At 49.0% G+C, this 22,200-nt stretch overlaps 1 protein-coding gene across 1 annotated transcript; it reads left to right on the top strand.

The window, feature by feature from the left end:
• Positions 1-9,122: 9,122 nt before the first annotated feature.
• Positions 9,123-21,619, top strand: LOC132397466 (uncharacterized). Its single transcript, XM_059976298.1, has 2 exons — positions 9,123-9,198; positions 20,457-21,619. The coding sequence occupies exon 2, from the start codon at positions 20,537-20,539 to the stop codon at positions 21,233-21,235; it is 699 nt and encodes a 232-aa protein (XP_059832281.1). The 5' UTR covers positions 9,123-9,198; positions 20,457-20,536; the 3' UTR covers positions 21,236-21,619.
• Positions 21,620-22,200: the final 581 nt, after the last annotated feature.

The following is a 22,200-nucleotide window of genomic DNA, read 5'->3' as shown; positions in this document are numbered from 1 at the left end:
CAGATGTGGAGAATACTCCTACCTGGTGGTGTCCTGCCACAATGACAGTTCGTCTGTAGACAATACTCCCACCTGGTGGTGTCCTGTCATAACGACAGATCAGATGTGTACAACACTCCCACCTGCTGGTGTCCTGCCGCCATGACAGATGAGATGTGGAGAATACTCCCACCTGGTGGTGTCCTGCCACAATGACAGTTCGTCTGTAGACAATACTCCCACCTGGTGGTGTCCTGTCATAACGACAGATCAGATGTGGACAATACTCCCACCTGGTGGTGTCCTGCCGCCATGACAGTTGAGATGTGGAGAATACTCCCACCTGGTGGTGTCCTGCCACAATGACAGATCGTCTGTAGACAATACTCCCACCTGGTGGTGTCCTGTCATAACGACAGATCAGATGTGGACAATACTCCCACCTGGTGGTGTCCTGTCATAACGACAGATCAGATGTGTACAACACTCCCACCTGCTGGTGTCCTGCCGCCATGACAGATGAGATGTGGAGAATACTCCCACCTGGTGGTGTCCTGTCACAATGAAGGATTAAGTGAAGACAGAAATCCCACCTGGTGGTGACCTGCTGGTATGACAGTTTTGCAACAAAATCCTAACCCTTACCCTCATGCGAGCCTATCCGCCATAGCAGTTCATACATCACTGCTCAAAACTCGACAGCCTTAGCTGTGACTGCCACATATATACATCCACCAGCTCAACACTCAAACCAAATCCTAAAGTGCAAAAGGGGCACACACCCCCACAAACCCTAGGCATTCCCCGATCTCATACTTCAAATTCTGCAGGCTAACCTCTGCCAGCCAAACATATACATCCACCAGCCCTACACTCAAACCTAATCCTAAAGTCCAAAAGGGGCATACACCCCCAATAACCTTAGGCAACTTCCGAAAGGGGCACACACCCCCACATACCCTAGGCACTCCCCGATTAACCCTTGCTAAACCCCCACAAACCGGATATCCTATGTCGAGACGAGCAAGATTCAACAAAGGCAAGTGTGGGACCTGGTTAATAAAGGCGTGGGCCAGATCAAAGAGGCAGGGTCACGTGAAACAGAATCTCAAGTGAGGAGATCAAAAATCAAAAATCACAAGAGGGCTTTTTAGCCGACTGCCCGCATAATCTCAACCTAACCCTAGGCAAATTCCAAAAGGGGCACACACCCCCATAAACCCTAGTCAAATTCCAAAAGGGGCACACTCCCCCACAAACCCTAGGCAGTCCCCGATTAACCCTTGCTAATCCCCAACGAACTGGAGATGGCAAGATTCAAAAAAGGCAAGTGTGGGACCTGGTTAATGAAGGCGTGGGCCAGATTAAAGTGGCAGGGTCACGTGAAACGGAATCTCAAGTGAGGAGATCAAAAATCACAAGAGGGCTTTTTAGCCCACTGCCCGCATAATTTCAACCTAACCATAACCCTACCCCTAAGGCGGCTAACCTCTGCCAGACAAACATATAAATCTACCAGCCCTACACTGAAAACTAATCCTAACGTCCAAAAGGGGCACACACCCCCACAAACCCTAGGCAAATTCCAAGAGGGGCAGACACCCCCACAAACCCTAGGTAACTTCCAAGGGGGCACACACCCCCACAAACCCAAGGCACTCCCCGATTAACCCTTGCTAAACCCCCACAAACCGGATATCCTATGTCGAGAGGGGCAAGATTCAACAAGGGCAAGTGTGGGACCTGGTTAATGAAGGCGTGGGCCAGATCAAAGTGGCAGGGTGATGTGAAACGGAATCTCAAGTGAGGAGATCAAAAATCACAAGAGGGCTTTTTAGCCCACTGCCCACATAATCTCAACCTAACCCTAACCCTAATGCGGGTGTCTAATGTAAAGGCTCGAAACACCTGACGATCCGAGAGTGCATTACTGATGATGTGTCCTGGGACATGATAATGAAAGGGTTCGATTTTCCCATACAAGCCTAGCTGGCTTAGCAGCTCAGACTTCAAATTCTGCAGATTAACCTCTGCCAGCTAAACATATAGATCCACCAGCCCTACACTTAAACCTAATCCTAAAGTCCAAAAGGGGCACACACCCCCACAAACCTTAGGCAAATTCCAAGAGGGGTAGACACCCCCACAAACCCTAGGCAACTTCCAAGTGGGGCATACACCCCCACAAACCCTAGGCACTCCCCGATTAACCCTTGCTAAACCCCCACAAACCGGATATCCTATGTCGAGAGGGGCAAGATTCAACAAACGCAAGTATGGGACCTGGTTAATGAAGGCGTGGGCCAGATCAAAGTGGCAGGGTCACGTGAAACGGAATCTCAAGTGAGGAGATCAGAAATCACAAGAGGGCTTTTTAGCCCACTGCCCGCATAATCTTAACCTAACCTATCAGTGACACGCTCTTCATTCTCCCGGCCCAAGAAAGGCCAATAAGAAAACCCAGATATTTTAACTTAAAAATTGACATAGAAGTTGGAGATTAAGACCAACCCCTGACATAATTAATTAAGTAATTGATAAATCACCAGCAGAGGTGACGAATTTATCTAGGTTATATACCCCATCATGCCCATAGAACAATGAAGTAATGGGTTGAACCCTACAGTCATAATAAACCAATATAATCTAAACAGAGGAATAATTTGAGATCTCACCTACTAGGGGTTATGAAATTAGAAATGAAAAATTCATAGTTAAAAGAATGGAGGGGTCCACCAACCCTGAGGGACAATTAGCAGCTAATGTACCTTTAAGGGCTGAGCAAACAAGGTGGGCCGGTTTCTTAGCAACAGCCAGGTTTGCAGCAGGTGGACAATTAGGTTTTAGTATAACATTAGTTAAAAGAGGCCCTGCGGGGGGAAGAAGGTGAGGGACGTTTTAACTGGATAGCAGTACTGTCTGGGTTTAGAGACTCCACAGAAGACCCGAGTGACGGACGAGAGTCGAGTTGGACCTTCCGGTCGGGAATCACGCTTTTTTGAAGGCAATTCGTTGGAGTCGAAATCGCAGACGCAAGATAAGCAGTAGGAACATTATTCTTTTATTTATTGTCTTACTTACATTATTGTCTTAATGATGTGGAAAGGCAAAGATAGGAGAGGTTGTGTGGATCGATACCTGCCAGGTGGGCGAGTGGATAACTCCGGTTAGTGTCCCTGGGGATTCCTTCTTAACCACGGTCAGGTTAAAAATAGTCCAGAACCTTCATTATGTGAAAATTCTGGAAAAATAGTCCCAACTACCAAAGGGAATTAAGAAGTAGGCCTACAGATTCTCCGCATGGCCTGAATGAGGCCCAAGGAGCTAGGCCGCCCTGGAATTAAACCCTTAGAAGTAGTATGACCTGTACAATTTTGTGCCTTTCGTTGTCTGGTCTAGGGGGTAGTACATACGCCAAGCGTGATTGGCTTGGTTTAAGCCGTCTCAGGGGAGGTGTCGCCTTTCATTGTCTGGTCCAGGGGTAATACACACGGCAAGCTTGATCGACTTGACGGAGCCGGCTCGAGGAGGGTGTCTAATGTAAAGGCTCGAAACACCCGACGATCCGAGAGTGCATTACTGATGATGTGTCCTGGGACATGATAATGAGAGGTTTCGATTTTCCCATACAAGCAGCTGGCTTAGGAGCTCAGACTTTAAATTCTGCAGACTAACCTTTGCCAGCTAAACATATAGATCCACCAGCCCTACACTTAAACCTAATCCTAAAGTCCAAAAGGGGCATACACCCCCATAAATAGGCAAATTCCAAGAGGGGTAGTCACCCCCACAAACCCTAGGCAACTTCCAAGGGGGGCATACACCCCCACAAACCCTAGGCATTCCCCGATTAACTTTTGCTAAATCCCCATAAATTAGATATTCTGAGAGGGGTAGGATTCAACAAGGGCAAGTGTGGGACCTGGTTAATGAAGGCGTGGGCCAGATCAAAGTGGCAGGGTGATGTGAAACAGAATCTCAAGTGAGGAGATCAGAAATCACAAGAGGGCTTTTTAGCCCACTGCCCGCATAATCTCAACCTAACCTATCAGTGACACGCTCTTCATTCTCCCGGCCCAAGAAAGGCCAATAAGAAAACCCAGATATTTTATTTCACCTACTAGGTGTTATGAAATTAGAAATGAAAAATTCATAGTTAAAAGAATGGAGAGGTTCACCAATCAGCAGCTAATGTACCTTTAAGGGCTGAGGTGGGCCGGTCTCCTAGCAACAGCCAGGTTTGCAGCAGGTGGACAATTAGGTTTTAGTATCACATTAGTTAAAAGAGGCCCTGCGGGGGGAAGAAGGCGAGGGACGTTTTAACTGGACAGCAGTACTGTCTGGGTTTAGAGACTCCACAGAAGACCCGAGTGACGGACGAGAGTCGAGTTGGACCTTCCGGTCGGGAATCACGCTTTTTTGAAGGCAATTCGTTGGAGTCGAAATCGCAGACGCAAGATAAGCAGTAGGAACATTATTCTTTTATTTATTGTCTTACTTACATTACTGTCTTAATGATGTGGAAAGGCAAAGATAGGAGAGGTTGTGTGGATCGATACCTGCCACGTGGGCGAGTGGATAACTCCGGTTAGTGTCCCTGGGGATTCCTTCTTAACCACGGTCAGGTTAAAAATAGTCCAGAACTTTCATTATGTGAAAATTCTGGAAAAATAGTCCCAACTACCAAAGGGAATTAAGAAGTAGGCCTACAGATTCTCCGCATGGCCTGAATGAGGCCCAAGGAGCTAGGCCGCCCTGGAATTAAACCCTTAGAAGTAGTATGACCTGTACAATTTTGTGCCTTTCGTTGTCTGGTCTAGGGGGTAGTACATACGCCAAGCGTGATTGGCTTGGTTTAAGCCGTCTCAGGGGAGGTGTCGCCTTTCATTGTCTGGTCCAGGGGTAATACACACGGCAAGCTTGATCGACTTGACGGAGCCGGCTCGAGGAGGGTGTCTAATGTAAAGGCTCGAAACACCCGACGATCCGAGAGTGCATTACTGATGATGTGTCCTGGGACATGATAATGAGAGGTTTCGATTTTCCCATACAAGCAGCTGGCTTAGGAGCTCAGACTTTAAATTCTGCAGACTAACCTTTGCCAGCTAAACATATAGATCCACCAGCCCTACACTTAAACCTAATCCTAAAGTCCAAAAGGGGCATACACCCCCATAAATAGGCAAATTCCAAGAGGGGTAGTCACCCCCACAAACCCTAGGCAACTTCCAAGGGGGGCACACACCCCCACAAACCCTAGGCACTCCCCGATTAACCCTTACTAAATCCCCATAAATCGGATATTCTATGTCTAGAGGGGTAGGATTCAACAAGGGCAAGTGTGGGACCTGGTTAATGAAGGCGTGGGCCAGATCAAAGTGGCAGGGTGATGTGAAACAGAATCTCAAGTGAGGAGATCAGAAATCACAAGAGGGCTTTTTAGCCCACTGCCCGCATAATCTCAACCTAACCCTAAACCTAACCCTAACCCAGCCCTACACTTAAACCTAATCCTAAAGTCCAAAAGGGGCACACACCCCCACAAACCTTAGGCAAATTCCAAGAGGGGTAGACACCCCCACAAACCCTAGGCAACTTCCAAGGGGGGCACACACCCCCACAAACCCTAGGCACTCCCCGATTAACCCTTACTAAATCCCCATAAATCGGATATTCTATGTCTAGAGGGGTAGGATTCAACAAGGGCAAGTGTGGGACCTGGTTAATGAAGGCGTGGGCCAGATCAAAGTGGCAGGGTGATGTGAAACAGAATCTCAAGTGAGGGGATCAAAAATCACAAGAGGGCTTTTTAGCCCACTGCCCGCATAATCTCAACCTAACCCTAACCCTACACTCAAACCTAATCCTAAATTCCAAAAATGGCACACACCCCCACAAACCCTAGGCAAATTCCAAAAGGGGTACACACCCCCACAAACTCTAGGCAAATTCCAAAATGGGCACACACCCCCACAAACCCTAGGCACTCCCCGATTAACCCTTGCTAAACTCCCACAAACCGGGTATCCTATGTCGAGAGGGGCAAGATTCAACAAAGGCAAGTGTGGGACCTGGTTAATGAAGGCGTGGGCCTGATCTAAGTGGCAGGGTCACGTGAAACGGAATCTCAAGTGAGGAGATCAAATATCACAAGAGGGCTTTTTAGCCCACTGCCCGCATAATTTCAACCTAACCCTAATGCCAGCATCCTAAACACACCTTCAGAGGCATTGTCAAGGGACAGCTGACCCAGTTTCACCACATTTGCACGAGGGAGGAGGACTTCCAGCAGGCCACAACCATCCTCTGCTCTGCACTTAGACACAGAGGCTACAGCAGAAGGAGACTTAGGCACATTAAATCTGACTTTCTGAAAAGTATCACAAATCCCCGACCACATAACATCACAACCCGGAAGCTACCCTTAATAATGGGATACAGTGGTATGGCAGTGAATATTCACAGGACGGTCAAAACACGCTTTGAGGAACTGAAAGCGGAAGCGGGGACACTGGGACAATACTCCATTGTCTCAGCCTACAAAAGGGGTAGGAACCTGAAAGACATACTAGTCAGTACCAAAGTACGAGCAGTGCCAAACTGTGAGGTGGGAAATTGCAGGGCGTGCATATACCTGAGAATTTCAAAAAGCATACACAACAGAGCCACAGGAAAGTGGGCCGAGATAGAGCAGAGGATAACCTGTGAACAAAAGAATGTAGTATATGCAATGCAGTGCACACTATGCCATATTATATACGTAGGGGAGACGGGCAACAGCCTGAGAACCAGATTCACGGGACACCTCAGTAACATCAGAAGGGGTATCCAAAACAGACCGGTTAGCAGACACTTCCAGGAACATGGGGGGGGTACTTCTTAAAAATATTAGGCCTGGAAACTAACATAAACTGGACAAACGCCCAAAGGAAAAGAGCAGAGAGGAGATGGATTGAAACACTGCAGACTTATTCACCGCACGGCCTGAACGAGGCCTAAAAAGCTAGGCTGCCCTGGAATTAAACCTTTAGAAGTAGCATGACCCGCACAATTACATGCCTTTCTCGGGGACGGTGTCTAATGTAAAGGCCCGAAACACCTGACGATCCGAGAGTGCATTACTGACGAGGTGTCCCAGGACAGGATAATGAAAGGCATCGACCAGATTAACCTGACTTCCCCATACAAGCCTAGCTGGCATAGCAGCTCATATTTCAAACTCTGCAGCCTAAACCCTTCCAACCAAACATAAACAACCACCAGCCCTACACACAAACCTAACCCTAAGGTCCAAAAGGGGCACACACCCCCACAAACCCTAGGCACTTCCCGACTAGCCCTGGCTTCAGCCCCACAAACCCTAAACATAGCAGCTCATATTTCAAACTCTGCAGCCTAACCCCACTCAGCCAAACATAAACACACACCAGCCCTACACACAAACCTAACCCTAAATGTCAAAAAAAGGGGGCACACAGCCCCGCAAAAACCTGAGCACACCCCGATTAACCCCTACTAGACTCCCACAAACCGGATCAAACAAATACATCCACCGGCCCTACACTCAGACCTAATCCTAAGGTCCAAAAGGGGCACACACCCCCACAAACCCTAGGCACTTCCCGATCAACCCTGGCTTCAGCCCCACAAACCCTAAGCACACCCCGATTAACCCTGTATAAACCCCACACACCCGATATATATACATCCACCAGCCCAACACTCAAACCTAACCCTAAAGTCCAAAAGGGACACACACCACCACAAACCCTAGGCACTTCCCGATTAACCCTGGCTTTGGCCCTGCAAACCCTAAACACACCCCTATTAAACCTTGCTAAACCCCCACAAACTGGATATCCTATGTCAAGGGGAATAAGATTCAACAAAGGCAAGTATTGGACCTGGTTAATGAAAGCGTGGGCCAGATCAAAGTGGCAGGGTCACGTGAAACTGAATCTCAAGTGGCGAGATCAAAAATCACAAGGGGGCTAATTAGCCCACTGCCCGCATAATCCCAACCTAACCCTAATGTTCACTACTGACGATGTGCCCCAGTGCACACCCGGTTCGCTGAACCAAGTGGTGTCGGACCACGATAATGAAAGGCATGGGCCAGATTAACCTGACTTCCCTGTACATGCCGAGTCAGCATAGCAGCTCATACTTCAAATTCTGCAGCCTAACCTCTGCCAGCCAAACATATACATCCACCAGCCCTACACTCAAACCTAATCCTAAAGTCCAAAAGGGGCACACACCCCCACAAACCCTAGGCAAATTCCAAAAGGGGCAGACACCCCCACAAACCCTAGGCAACTCCCGAAAGGGGCACACACCCCCACAAACCCTAGGCACTTCCCGATTAACCCTTGCTAAACCCCCACAAACCGGATATCCTATGTCGAGAGGGGCAAGATTCAACAAAGGCAAGTGTGCGACCTGGTTAATGAAAGCGTGGGCCAGATCAAAGTGGCAGGGTCATGTGAAACTGAATCTCAAGTGGCGAGATCAAAAATCACAAGGGGGCTAATTAGCCCACTGCCCGCATAATCGCAACCTAACCCTAAGCACACCCCGATTAACCCTTTCTAAACCCCAAAATCCCGATATATATATACATCCACCAGCCCAACACTCAAACCTAACCCTAAAGTCCAAAAGGGGCACACACCCCCACAAACCCTAAGCACTTCCTGACCAGCCCTGGCTCCAGCCCCACAAACCCTAAGCACACCCCGATTGACTCCTGCTAAACCCCCACATACCCGATATATACCTCCACTAGCCCAGCACACAAACCTAATCCTAAAGTCCAAAAGGGACACACACACACCCACAAACTCCCCGATTAACCCTGGCTTTGGCCCCACAAACCCTAAGCACACCCCTATTAAACCTTGCTAAACCTCCACAGACTGGATATCCTATGTCAAGGGGAACAAGATTCAACAAAGGCAAGTATTGGGCCTGGTTAATGAAGGCGTGGGCCAGATCAAAGTGGCAGTGTCACGTGAAACTGAATCTCAAGTGGCCAGATCAAAAATCACAAGGGGGCTAATTAGCCCACTGCCCGCATAATCCCAACTTAACCCTAATGTGGGAGACTCCACAGGAGACCCGAGTGACGGACGAGAGTCGAGTTGGACCTCCCGGTCGGGAATCACGCTTTATTGAAGGCAATTCGCTGGAGTCGAAATCGCAGACGCAAGACAAGCGGTAGGAACATTATTGTCTTACTTACTGTCTTACTTACATTATTGTCTTAACGATGTGGAAAGGCAAAGACAGGAGAGGTTGTGCATTTCGATACCTGCCACGTGGGCGAGTGAATCACCCAGGTTACTACCAGAACCCCAGTGTCCCTTGGGATTCCTTCTCAACCACGGTCAGGTTTATTTATAAAATGGTCCAGACCCTTCATCACATGAAAATTCTGGAAAAACATTCCCAACCACCAAAGGGAATCATGAAGCAGGCCCACAGACTAACCAAATTTGTTAGGCCTGTGAACCCTTCGCAGGAAACGCTTCGCAAAATTGCTGCGAATGCGGATGATTGGGCTAAAGAAACAAGACGAATTTTAATTGGACATTACCAGAGTAGCCTGCATGAATTGGAACTAAGGCTTCTGGAATCGAATTTAATTGATCGCCTACAGGAAGCGGTCGCCAAAGCTGTAATCTGGAACAAATGAAAATTAAAAGACAAATTGCAAATCAAATTGGAGATGGCCCAGAAACATATTTTCGATCTGGTCTCGGGACCAGGGCTGGAACGGCAAGCCGTTGCGGAACGGACCCACAGGGGACCCCAGGCCTTCCCACTGACCACAGAGGCCGCATCCCAGGGACAGGAGGGGAACGGACCCTCGACCTCCAGGGACGGTTTCTGGGTTCGCCAGGACCCGACCCGTGTCACACCCGAGCCCCGGGGAAAGACCGCCCGGGGACGGTACCTGGTCCGTCGGCACAGGGTAAAGCAAACCTGAACCCAGTTGTTGTACTGCGGGACGTTTTGGGAAACGCACGCGTGCAGAGCAACACGTGCAGTGGCAGTACCGACATTGTCCACCCAAGGGTGCTCGAGCCCGTTAACCCTCGAGATACCGATGCGGCCCCACTGCCCTTGCCGCAGAGACGGAGAAGGGACCGAGGGCGCCCTTCCCCACCCACGAGCCCCTCCGAGAGGACGCAATCCAACCTAGCGGCGCAGGAGCCCCAACCTGCCACCCCCACGACTTCCCTGACCCGGGACTCCGGAGAAGCGGCACCCCATCCCACACCCGTTCGAAGGGGAGGAGAGACAAGGGGGACAAGGGGAGCCAGGGCACAAGGACCGAGTAGGTCTTCCACCCCAGCCCGAGAGTCGCAGGACAAGGGACAGGTAAACCCCATTTGCAACAACCAGGGGGTCAAATAATGAGGCATCCTAACTCTAAACAGAAAAATGTAACTTGGGAACTAAGGCCCCTGTGGTGAACTATGTGCCTGTCTGGACACGCCCCCTGCTGACTGCTCCTGTGGCTCCTCCCACAGGCCCCTGTATAAAGGCGATCTGAGGCCTGACGCTCGGCCTCAGTCTCCAGGACATAGTATGATGGACACTCACTCCTGGTTCCTTCTTCCAATCAATAAAAGCCGATATCTCGCATTACGTCTCAGTGTGAGTTATTGATGGTGCATCAGCCCCTTAAACCTATACTAATCATAGGGGACTCTAACATTTCCAGGGTTAAAAGATGCCCCAACAAGGATATTCAATTAGACAGCTTTCCAGGGGCCAAATTCGTCCATGCCACTGCTATCCTGGAAAAGTTAGAGCCACAGCCAGAGACTAAGAAGGTCATCCTTTCCTTTGGAATAAACAACAGGTCCCACAAACCAACAACAGCTATTAAACAGCTTCAACAACTACTGAGAATGGCCAGCATTAAATTTCCCCATGCCAGTATCTGGGTGCCAGAATTAAACTTTAGCCGCAGTTTGACAGAGGCAGAACGGGCGACCCTGGACCAACTGAACGAGGTTATTAGAACTAAGGATCATATCCCTGCAATCCCGGCGAGGCAGTTTAAGGTAGACACAGACCATATCCATTGGACTGAGAGCACAGCCCAGACAATAGTCAAGAGGTGGATGCAGTCTTTAAACTAGAGTGGGGGCAAAGCCAAGAGAGGCAGGGTCCACAACTGGGAGAGACCATCGTGAACCTCTCCCGTAAGTTCACCCCTACAGAAACCCAGCAAAAGGTTCTGAACAGGGGCCTGACTTTTGTACCGACTGCAAAACTCCATAAGGAGCAGATTGAGAGGGACATGAATAAGTTCTATAGGGGACTGGTACTCGCTGACTATTTCGGTGAGTCAGAAAGTACAAAGACCCCTTTCACCCCCCCCTCAGACTGGATGCGCAAGAGAAGGTATAGGTCCGAAGTTATTCTAGAATTTAAGAGCACACTGGGTGAGATTATAGAGAGGGAGAGGGAAGTACAGGATAAGCCCAATCTAACTAGGAAGGAGAGAGCAGCCCTAACAGAGCTGAGGCAAAACATGGACATTGTTATCAAACCAGTGGATAAGGGGAGCAGCATAGTGATCATGGACAAACAGCAATACCTATTTGAGGCACACAGACAATTAAACAACACGGAGCACTACACGAAACTAAAGGAGCCCATATATTGGGAAACGCACACGGAAATTAGGAACATTTTGCGAGAACTGAAAAGGGCTCGGTACCTCAAAGGGAAGCAAGTGGAGTACCTGACAGGGACACAGCCATGAGCAAGACAGTTTCATATCCTTCCCAAAATACACAAGAACCCAGACTCATGGACTGTTCCGGGAGAAATCCCACCCGGCAGACCCATCGTGTCAGACTGCAGCAGTGAGTCATACAGGATAGCGGAGTTCATTGATGCCAGCCTGAATCCACTCTCGCAGAAACACCCCAGCTACATCAAGGACACATATCACTTTGTCCAGACAGTCAATTCCATGTCAGTGCCCCCTGAGGCCATACTCTTCACCATGGACGTTGAAAGCCTGTACACCAATATTGAAACGGACGGGCATGGAGGCAGTGAGGGATGTCCTACGGAAGAACCCCCAGCCAGGGAGATCAGACGAGGCCTTGCTAGAACTCCTCCACCTCAGCCTGACCAAAAATGACTTTGAATTCGATGGTAAATTCTACCTACAGGTCAAGGGCACAGCAATGGGAAAGAAGTTTGCTCCAGCCTATGCCAATATATACATGGCTTGGTGGGAGGAAACAGTCTATCCAAATTGTCCGAAAAAACCCATGTGTCTCTATCGATACCTGGATGACATCTGGGGAGTGTGGACACACTCAAAGGGGGAGCTAGAGGAATTTATTCAAATCCTAAACACTCACCATCCATCCATTAAGGTTAAAGCCACAACCAATAGAGAGAAGATTGACTTCCTGGACACTACAGTGTTTAAATTAGCACCAGAAAATGGCAATCAGAAACTAGCTACCAAGGTATTCTTTAAAACCACGGACACACACACCCTCCTACACACAGGGAGCCACCATCCTAAACACACCTTCAGAGGCATTGTCAAGGGACAGCTGACCCGGTTTCACCGCATTTGCATGAGGGAGGAGGACTTCCAGCAGGCCACAACCATCCTCTGCTCTGCACTTAGACACAGAGGCTACAGCAGAAGGAGACTTAGGCACATTAAATCTGACTTTCTGAAAAGTATCACAAATCCCCGACCACAGAACATCACAACACGGAAGCTACCCTTAATAACGGGACACAGTGGTATGGCAGTGAATATTCACAGGACGGTCAAAACACGCTTTGAGGAACTGAAAACGGAAGCGGGGACACTGGGACAATACACCATTGTCTCAGCCTACAAAAGGGGTAGGAACCTGAAAGACATACTAGTCAGTACCAAAGTACGAGCAGCGCCAAACTGTGAGGTGGTAAATTGCAGGGCATGCATATACCTGAGAATTTCAAAAAGCATACACAACAGAGCCACAGGAAAGTGGGCCGAGATAGAGCAGAGGATAACCTGTGAACAAAAGAATGTAGTATATGCAATCCAGTGCACACTATGCCATATTATATACGTAGGGGAGACGGGTAACAGCCTGAGAACCAGACTCACGGGACACCTCAGTAACATCAGAAGGGGTATCCAAAACAGACCGGTTAGCAGACACTTCCAGGAACATGGGGCGTACTTCTTAAAAATAGTAGGCCTGGAAACTAACATAAACTGGACAAACGCCCAAAGAAAAAGAGCAGAGAGGAGATGGATTGAAACACTGCAGACTTATTCTCCGCACGGCCTGAACGAGGCCTAAAAAGCTAGGCTGCCCTGGAATTAAACCTTTAGAAGTAGCATGACCCGCACAATTACATGCCTTTCATTATCTGGTCCAGGGGTAACACACACGCCAAGCTTGATCACCTTGGCGGGGCCGTCTTGGGGAGGGTGTCTAATGTAAAGGCCCGAAACACCTGACGATCCGAGAGTGCATTACTGACGATGTGTCCCAGGACACGATAATGAAAGGCATCGACCAGATTAACCTGACTTCCCCATACAAGCCTAGCTGGCATAGCAACTTATATTTCAAACTCTGCAGCCTAAACCCTTCCAACCAAACATAAACATCCACCAGCCCTACCCTAAAGTCGAAAAGGGGCACAAACCCCCACAAACCTTAGGCACATCCCGGTTAGCCCAGACTTCAGTAATGATTAAAAGCCCGAAAAACCTGACGATCCGAGGGTGCATTACTGACGATGTGTCCCAGGGCACGATAATGTAAGGCATGGACCAGATTAACCTGACTTCCCCATACAAGCCTAGCTGGGATAACAGCTCATATCTCAAACTCTGCAGACTAACCTCTGCCAGCCAAACATGTAGATCCACCAGCCCTACACTCAAACCTAATCCTAAAGTCCAAAAGAGGCACAAAACCCCACAAACCTTAGGCACATCCCAGTTAGCCCGGACCTCAGCCCCACAAACCCTTGCGAAACCCCCACAAGCCCGATATACACATCCACCGGATATCTTCCCACCAGCACAACACACAAACCAAATCCTAAAGTCCAAAAGGGGCACACAGCCCCACAAAATCTAAGCACACCCCGATTAACCCTTCCTAAACCCCCACAAACCGGATCCCGATTAACCCTGGCTTCAGCCCCACAAACCCTAAGCACACCCCGATTAACCCTGGCTAAACCCCGCAAACCCGATACATACATCCACCAGCCCAACAATCAAATCTAATCCTAAACCCTAATGCGGGGCACACACACCCACAAAACCCGAAGCACCCACCAGCCCTACACACAAACCTAATCTTAAAGTCCAAAAGGGGCACACACCCCCACAAACCCTAGGCACTTCCCGACTAGCCCTGGCTTCAGCCCCACAAACCCTAACCATAGCAGCTCATATTTCAAACTCTGCTGCCTAACCCCTCCCAGCCAAACATAAAGATCCACCAGCCCTACACACAAATCTAATCCTAAAGTCCAAAAGGGGGCACACAGCCCCACAAAAACCTAAGCACACCCCGATTAACCCCTACTAGACTCCCACAAACTGGATCAAACATATACATCCACCAGCCCTACACTCAAACCTAATCCTAAGGTCCAAAAGGGACACACCCCCCCACAAACCATAGGCACTCCATGATCAACACTGACTTCAGCCCCACAAACCCGAAGTACACCCCGATTAACCAATTCTAAACCCCACAATCCGGATATATATATATATACATCCACCAGCCCAACACTCAAACCTAACCCTAAAGTCCAAAAGGGGCACACACCCCCACAAACCCTAAGCACACCCCGATTGACTCCTGCTAAACCCCCACATACCCACTATATACCTCCACCAGCCCAGCACACAAACCTAATCCTAAAGTCCAAAAGGGACAGACACACCCCCACAAACCCTAGGCACTCCCCGATTAACCCTGGCTTTGGCCCCACAAACCCTAAACACACCCCTATTAAACCTTGCTAAACCCCCACAAACTGGATATCCTATGTCAAGGGGAACAAGATTCAACAAAGGCAAGTATTGGACCTGGTTAATGAAAGCGTGGGCCAGATCAAAGTGGCAGAGTCACGTGAAACTGAATCTCAAGTGGCGAGATCAAAAATCACAAGGGAGCTAATTAGCCCACTGCCCGCATAATCCCAACCTAACCCTAATGCGAGGGGCACACCCCCCCCACAAACCCTAGGCAGATTCCAAAAGGGGTACACACCCCCACAAACACTAGGCACTTCCCGACTAGCCCTGGCTTCGGACCCCCAAACGCTAAGCACACCCCGATTAACCCTGGCTAAACCCCGCAAACCCGATACATACATCCACCAGCCCAACAATCAAATCTAATCCTAAACCCTAATGCGGGGCACACACACCCACAAAACCCGAAGCACCCACCAGCCCTACACACAAACCTAATCCTAAAGTCCAAAAGGGGCACACAGACCCACAAAACGTAAGCACACCCAGATTAACCCATGCTAAACCCCCACATACCCGATATATACCTCCACCAGCCCAGCACTCAAACCTTATCCTAAAGTCCAAAAGGGGCACACACCCCCACAAACCCTAAGCACACCCCGATTGACTCCTGCTAAACCCCCACATACCCACTATATACCTCCACCAGCCCAGCACACAAACCTAATCCTAAAGTCCAAAAGGGACAGACACACCCCCACAAACCCTAGGCACTCCCCGATTAACCCTGGCTTTGGCCCCACAAACCCTAAACACACCCCTATTAAACCTTGCTAAACCCCCACAAACTGGATATCCTATGTCAAGGGGAACAAGATTCAACAAAGGCAAGTATTGGACCTGGTTAATGAAAGCGTGGGCCAGATCAAAGTGGCAGAGTCACGTGAAACTGAATCTCAAGTGGCGAGATCAAAAATCACAAGGGAGCTAATTAGCCCACTGCCCGCATAATCCCAACCTAACCCTAATGCGAGGGGCACACCCCCCCACAAACCCTAGGCAGATTCCAAAAGGGGTACACACCCCCACAAACACTAGGCACTTCCCGACTAGCCCTGGCTTCGGACCCCCAAACGCTAAGCACACCCCGATTAACCCTGGCTAAACCCCGCAAACCCGATACATACATCCACCAGCCCAACAATCAAATCTAATCCTAAACCCTAATGTGGGGCACACACACCCACAAAACCCGAAGCACCCACCAGCCCTACACACAAACCTAATCCTAAAGTCCAAAAGGGGCACACAGACCCACAAAACGTAAGCACACCCAGATTAACCCATGCTAAACCCCCACATACCCGATATATACCTCCACCAGCCCAGCACTCAAACCTTATCCTAAAGTCCAAAAGGGGCACACACCCCCACAAACCCTAGGCACTCCCCGATTAACTCTGTCTTTGGTCCCACAAACCCTAAGCACACCCCTATTAACCCTTGCTAAACCCCCACAAACCGGATATCCTGTGTCGAGAGGGGCAAGATTCAACAAAGGCAAGTGTGGGACCTGGTTAATGAAGGGGTGGGCCAGATCAAAATGGCAGGGTCACGTGAAATGGCATCTCAAGTGAGGTGTTCAAAAATCACAAGAGGGCTTTTTAGCCCACTGCCCGCATAATTTCAACCTAACCTATCAATGACACGCTCTTCATTCTCCCGGCCCACGAAAGGCCAATAAGAAAGCCCAGATACACACAAGGAGAGAGAGAACCAGTAAATTGAACCCCGGATGCGGACGACAGACAGGTCAGTGCTAAACTCAGGTACAGCTCTGCTGAATGCCCAGTAAACACTCTCAATTTAACCCATGCAATCCCAGGCAATCATGTGCCAGGTAATGATATTTCAAAATATCATTACCCTCAGAATTACAAGCCTCTCATTATTGGTCCTTGGGAAAAATACAGGCAGTGTCTGAGTCGGACACTGTTGGGCTGCTTCTGTAGGCTGTCTAGTGATTAAAGGCTGAAACAGCCGACGATCCGAATGTTCACTACTGACGATGTGCCCCAGTGCACACCCGGTTCGCTGAACCAAGTGGTGTCGGACCACGATAATGAAAGGCATGGGCCAGATTAACCTGACTTCCCTGTACAAGCCTAGCCAGCATAGCAGCTCATACTTCAAACTCTGCAGCCTAACCTCTGCCAGCCAAACATGTACATCCACCAGCCCTACACTCAAACCTAATCCTAAAGTCCAAAAGGGGCACACACCCCCACAAACCCTAGGCAAATTCCAAAAGGGGCACACTCCCACAAACCATAGGCAACTTCCAAAAAGGGCACACACCCCCACAAACCCTAGGCACTTCCCGACTAGCCCTGGCCCCACAAACCCTAATCACACGCCTATTAAACCTTGCTAAGCCCCCACAAACTGGATATCCTATGTCAAGGGGCACAACATTCAACAAAGACAAGTATTGGACCTGGTTAATGAATGCGTGGGCCAGATCAAAGTGGCAGGGTCACGTGAAACTGAATCTCAAGTGGCGAGATCAAAAATCACAAGGGGGCTAATTTGCCCACAGCCCGCATAATCGCAACCTAACCCTAACCCTAATGCTAGCCCTACACTCAAACCTAATCCTTAGGTCCAAATGGGGCACACAACCCCATAAATCCTAGGCACTTCCCGATGAACCCTTGCTTCAGCCCCATAAACCCTAAGCACACCCCGATTAACCCTTGCTAAACCCCCACAAACCCGATATATATATCCACCAGATATACACCCACCAGCCCTACACCCAAACCTAATCCTAAAGTCCAAAAGGGGCACACAGACCCACAAAACGTAAGCACACCCAGATTAACCCATGCTAAACCCCCACATACCCGATATATACCTCCACCAGCCCAGCACTCAACCCTTATCCTAAAGTCCAAAAGGGGCACACACCCCCACAAACCCTAGGCACTCCCCGATTAACTCTGTCTTTGGTCCCACAAACCCTAAGCACACCCCCATTAAACCTTGCTAAACCCCCACAAACCGGATATCCAATGTCAAGGGGGGCAGGATTCAACAAAGGCAAGTGTTGGAACTGGTTAATGAAAGCGTGGGCCAGATCAAAGTGGCAGGGTCACGTGAAACTGAATCTCAAGTGACGAGATCAAAAATCACAAGAGGGCTGATTCGCCCACTGGCCGCATAATCGCAACCTAACTTTTCAGTGACACGCTCTTCATTCTCACGGCCCACAAAAGGCCAATAAGGAAGCCCAAATACACACAAGGCGAGAGAGAACCAGTAAATTAAACCCCAGATGGGGATGACAGACAGGTCAGTGCTAAACTCAGGTACAGCTCGGCTGAATGCCCAGTAAACACTATCAATTTAACCCATGTAATCCCAGGCATACAGATGCCAGGTAATGAGATTTAAAAATATCATTACCCTCAGAATTACATGCCTCTCATTATTGGTCCTTGGGAAAAACAGAAGCAGTGTCTGAGTCTGACACTGTTGGGCCGCTTCTGTAGGCTGTCTAGTGATTAAAGGCCCGAAACAGCCGACGATCCAAATGTTCACTACAGACGATGTGCCCCAGTGCACACCCGGTTCACTGAACCAAATGGTGTCAGACCACGATAATGAAAGGCATGGGCCAGATTAACCTGACTTCCCTGTACAAGCCTTGTACTTCAAACTCTGCAGCCTAACCTCTGCCAGCCAAACGTAGATATCACCCAGCCCTACACTCCAACCTAATCCTAAAGTCCAAAAGGGGCACACACCCCCACAAACCCTAGCCCACTCACCGATTAGCCCTGGCTTCGGCCCCACAAAACCTCACACCCCGATTAACCCTTGCTAAACCCCCACAAACCGGATATCCTCTGTCAAGTTGGGCAAGATTCAAACTCTGCAGCCAAACCTCCCCCAGCCAAACATATACATCCACAAGCACTACACTCAAATCTAATTCTAAAGTCCAAAAGGGGCACACACCCCCACAAACCCTAGGCAACTTCCGATTAGACCTGACTTCAGCCCCACAAAACCTAAGCACACCCCGATTAACCCTTGCTAAACCCCCACAAACTGGATATCCTATGTCGAGAGGGGCAAGATTCAACAAAGGCAAGTGTTGGACCTGGTTAATGAAGGCGTGGGCCAGATCAAAGTGGCAGGGTCGAGTTAAACTGAATCTCAAGTGACAAGATCAAACAGCACAAGAGGGCTGATTCACCCACTGCCCACATAATCTCAAGCTAACCCTAACGCGAAACTGAATCTCAAGTGACGAGATCAAAAAGCACAAGAGGACTGATTCGCCCACTGCCCGCATAATCGCCACCTAACCTTCCAGTGACACGCTCTTCATTCTCCTGGCCCACGAAAGGCCAATAAGAAAGCCCAGATACACACAAGGTGAGAGAGAACCAGTAAATGAAACCCCAGATGGGGATGACAGACAAGTCAGTGCTAAACTCAGGTGCAGTTCCGCTGAATGCCCAGTTAACACTGTTAACTTAACCCATGCAATCCCAGGCATACAGATGCCAAGTAATGATATTTAAAAATATCATTACCCTCAGAATTACATGCCTCTCATTATTGGTCCCTGGGGAAAACACAAGCAGTGTCTGAGTCGGACACTGTTGGGCCACTTCGGGGAGGCTGTTGTGTGATTAAAGGCTGAAACAGCCGACGATCCGAATGTTCACTACTGACGATGTGCCCCAGTGCACACCCGGTTCGCTGAACCAAGTGGTGTCGGACCACGATAATGAAAGGCATGGGCCAGATTAACCTGACTCCCCTATACAAGCCTAGCTGACATAGCAGCTCATACTTCAAACTCTGCAGCCTAACTTCTCCCAGCCAAACATATACATCCACCAGCCCTACACTCAAACCTAATCCTAATGTCCAAAAAGGGCACACACCCTCACAAACCCTAGGCAACTCCCCGATTAGCCCTGGGTTCTGCCCCACAAAACCTAAGCACACCCCGATTAACCCTTGCTAAACCCCCACAAACTGGATATCCTATGTCAAGAGGGGCAAGATACAAACTCTGCAGCCAAACCTCTCCCAGCCGAACATATACATCCACCAGCCCTACACTCAAACCTAATCCTAATGTCCAAAAAGGGCACACACCCCCACAAACCCTAGGCAACTTCTGATTTGCCCTGACTTCAGCCCCACAAAACCTAAGCACACCCTGATTAACCCTTGCTAAACCCCCACAAACCGGATATCCTATGACGAGAGGGGCAAGATTCAGCAAAGGCAAGTGTTGGACCTGGTTAATGAAGGCGTGGGCCAGATCAAAGTGGCAGGGTCGCGTGAAACTGAATCGCAAGTGACGAGATCAAAAAGCACAAGAGGGCTGATTCGCCCACTGCCCCCAAAATCTCAACCTAACCCTCCCGTACGTTCACCCCTACAGAAACCCAGCAAAAGGTTCTGAACAGGGGCCTGACTTTTGTACCGACTGCAAAACTCCATAACGAGCAGACTGAGAGGGACATGAATAAGTTCTATTGGAGACTGGTACTCGGCGACTATTTTGGTGAGTCAGAACTTAGAAAGACCCCTTTCACCCCTCCCTCAGACTGGATGCCCAAAAGAAGGTACAGGTCCGAAGCTATTCTAGAATTCAAGAGCACACTGGGTGAGATAATAGAGAGGGAGAGGGAAGTACAGGGTAAGCCCAATCTAACTAGGAAGGAGAGAGCAGCCCTAACAGAGCTGAGGCAAAGCATGGACATTGTTATGAAACCTGTGGATAAAGGGAGCAGCATAGTTATCATGGACAAACAGCAATACCTATTTGAAGCACACAGACAATTAAACAACACGGAGCACTACACGAAACTAAAGGAGCTCATATACTGGGAAACACACACGGAAATTAGGAATATTTTGCAAGAACTGGAAAGGGCTGGGTACCTCAAAGGGAAGCTAGTGGAGTACCTGACAGGGATACAGCCACGAGCAAGAAAGTTTTATATCCTTCCCAAAATACACAAGAACCCAGACTCATGGACTGCACCGGGAGAAATTCCACCCGGCAGACCCATCGTGTCAGACTATAGCAGTGAGTCATACAGGATAGCGGAGTTCATTGATGCCAGCCTTACTCGACTCTCGCAGAAACACCCCAGCTACATCAAGGACACGTATCACTTTGTCAGTGATATGACATTCCAGGTCAGTGCCCCCTGAGGCCATACTCTTCACCATGGACATAGAAAGCCTGTACACCAATATCGAAATGGACAGGGGTATAGAGGCAGTGAGGGACATCCTACGGAAGAACCCTCAGCCAGGGAGATCAGACGAGGCCTTGCTAGAACTCCTTCACCTCAGCCTGACTAAAAATGACTTTGAATTCGATGGTAAATTCTACCTACAGGTCAAGGGCACAGCAATGGGAAAGAAGTTTGCTCCAGCCTATGCCAATATATACATGGCTTGGTGGGAGGAAACAGTCTATCCAAATTGTCTGAAAAAACCCATGTGTCTCTATCGATACCTGGATGACATCTGGGGAGTGTGGACACACTCAAAGGGGGAGCTAGAGGAATTTATTCAAATCCTAAACACTCACCATCCATCCATTAAGGTTAAAGCCACAACCAATAGAGAGAAGATTGACTTCCTGGACACTACAGTGTTTAAATTAGCACCAGAAAATGGCAATCAGAAACTAGCTACCAAGGTATTCTTTAAAACCACGGACACACACACCCTCCTACACACAGGGAGCCACCATCCTAAACACACCTTCAGAGGCATTGTCAAGGGACAGCTGACCCGGTTTCACCGCATTTGCATGAGGGAGGAGGACTTCCTGCAGGCCACAACCATCCTCTGCTCTGCACTTAGACACAGAGGCTACAGCAGAAGGAGACTTAGGCACATTAAATCTGACTTTCTGAAAAGTATCACAAATCCCCGACCACAGAGCATCACAATATGGAAGCTACCCTTGTTAACGGGATACAGTGGTATGGCAGTGAATATTCACAGTACTGTCAAAACACGCTTTGAAGAACTGAAAATGGAAGCGGGGGCACTGGGACAATACACCATTGTCTCATCATTCAAAAGGGGTAGGAATCTGAAAGACATTCTAGTCAGTACCAAAGTACCAAACTGTGGGGTGGGAAACTGCAGGGCATGTATAT

The sequence above is a fragment of the Hypanus sabinus genome, chromosome 7, assembly GCF_030144855.1.
Source record: "Hypanus sabinus isolate sHypSab1 chromosome 7, sHypSab1.hap1, whole genome shotgun sequence".
NCBI classification, from domain to species: Eukaryota; Metazoa; Chordata; class Chondrichthyes; order Myliobatiformes; family Dasyatidae; genus Hypanus; species Hypanus sabinus.
The sequence above is the reverse complement of the archived record's forward strand: the minus strand, read 5'-3'. Positions and strand labels throughout refer to the sequence as shown.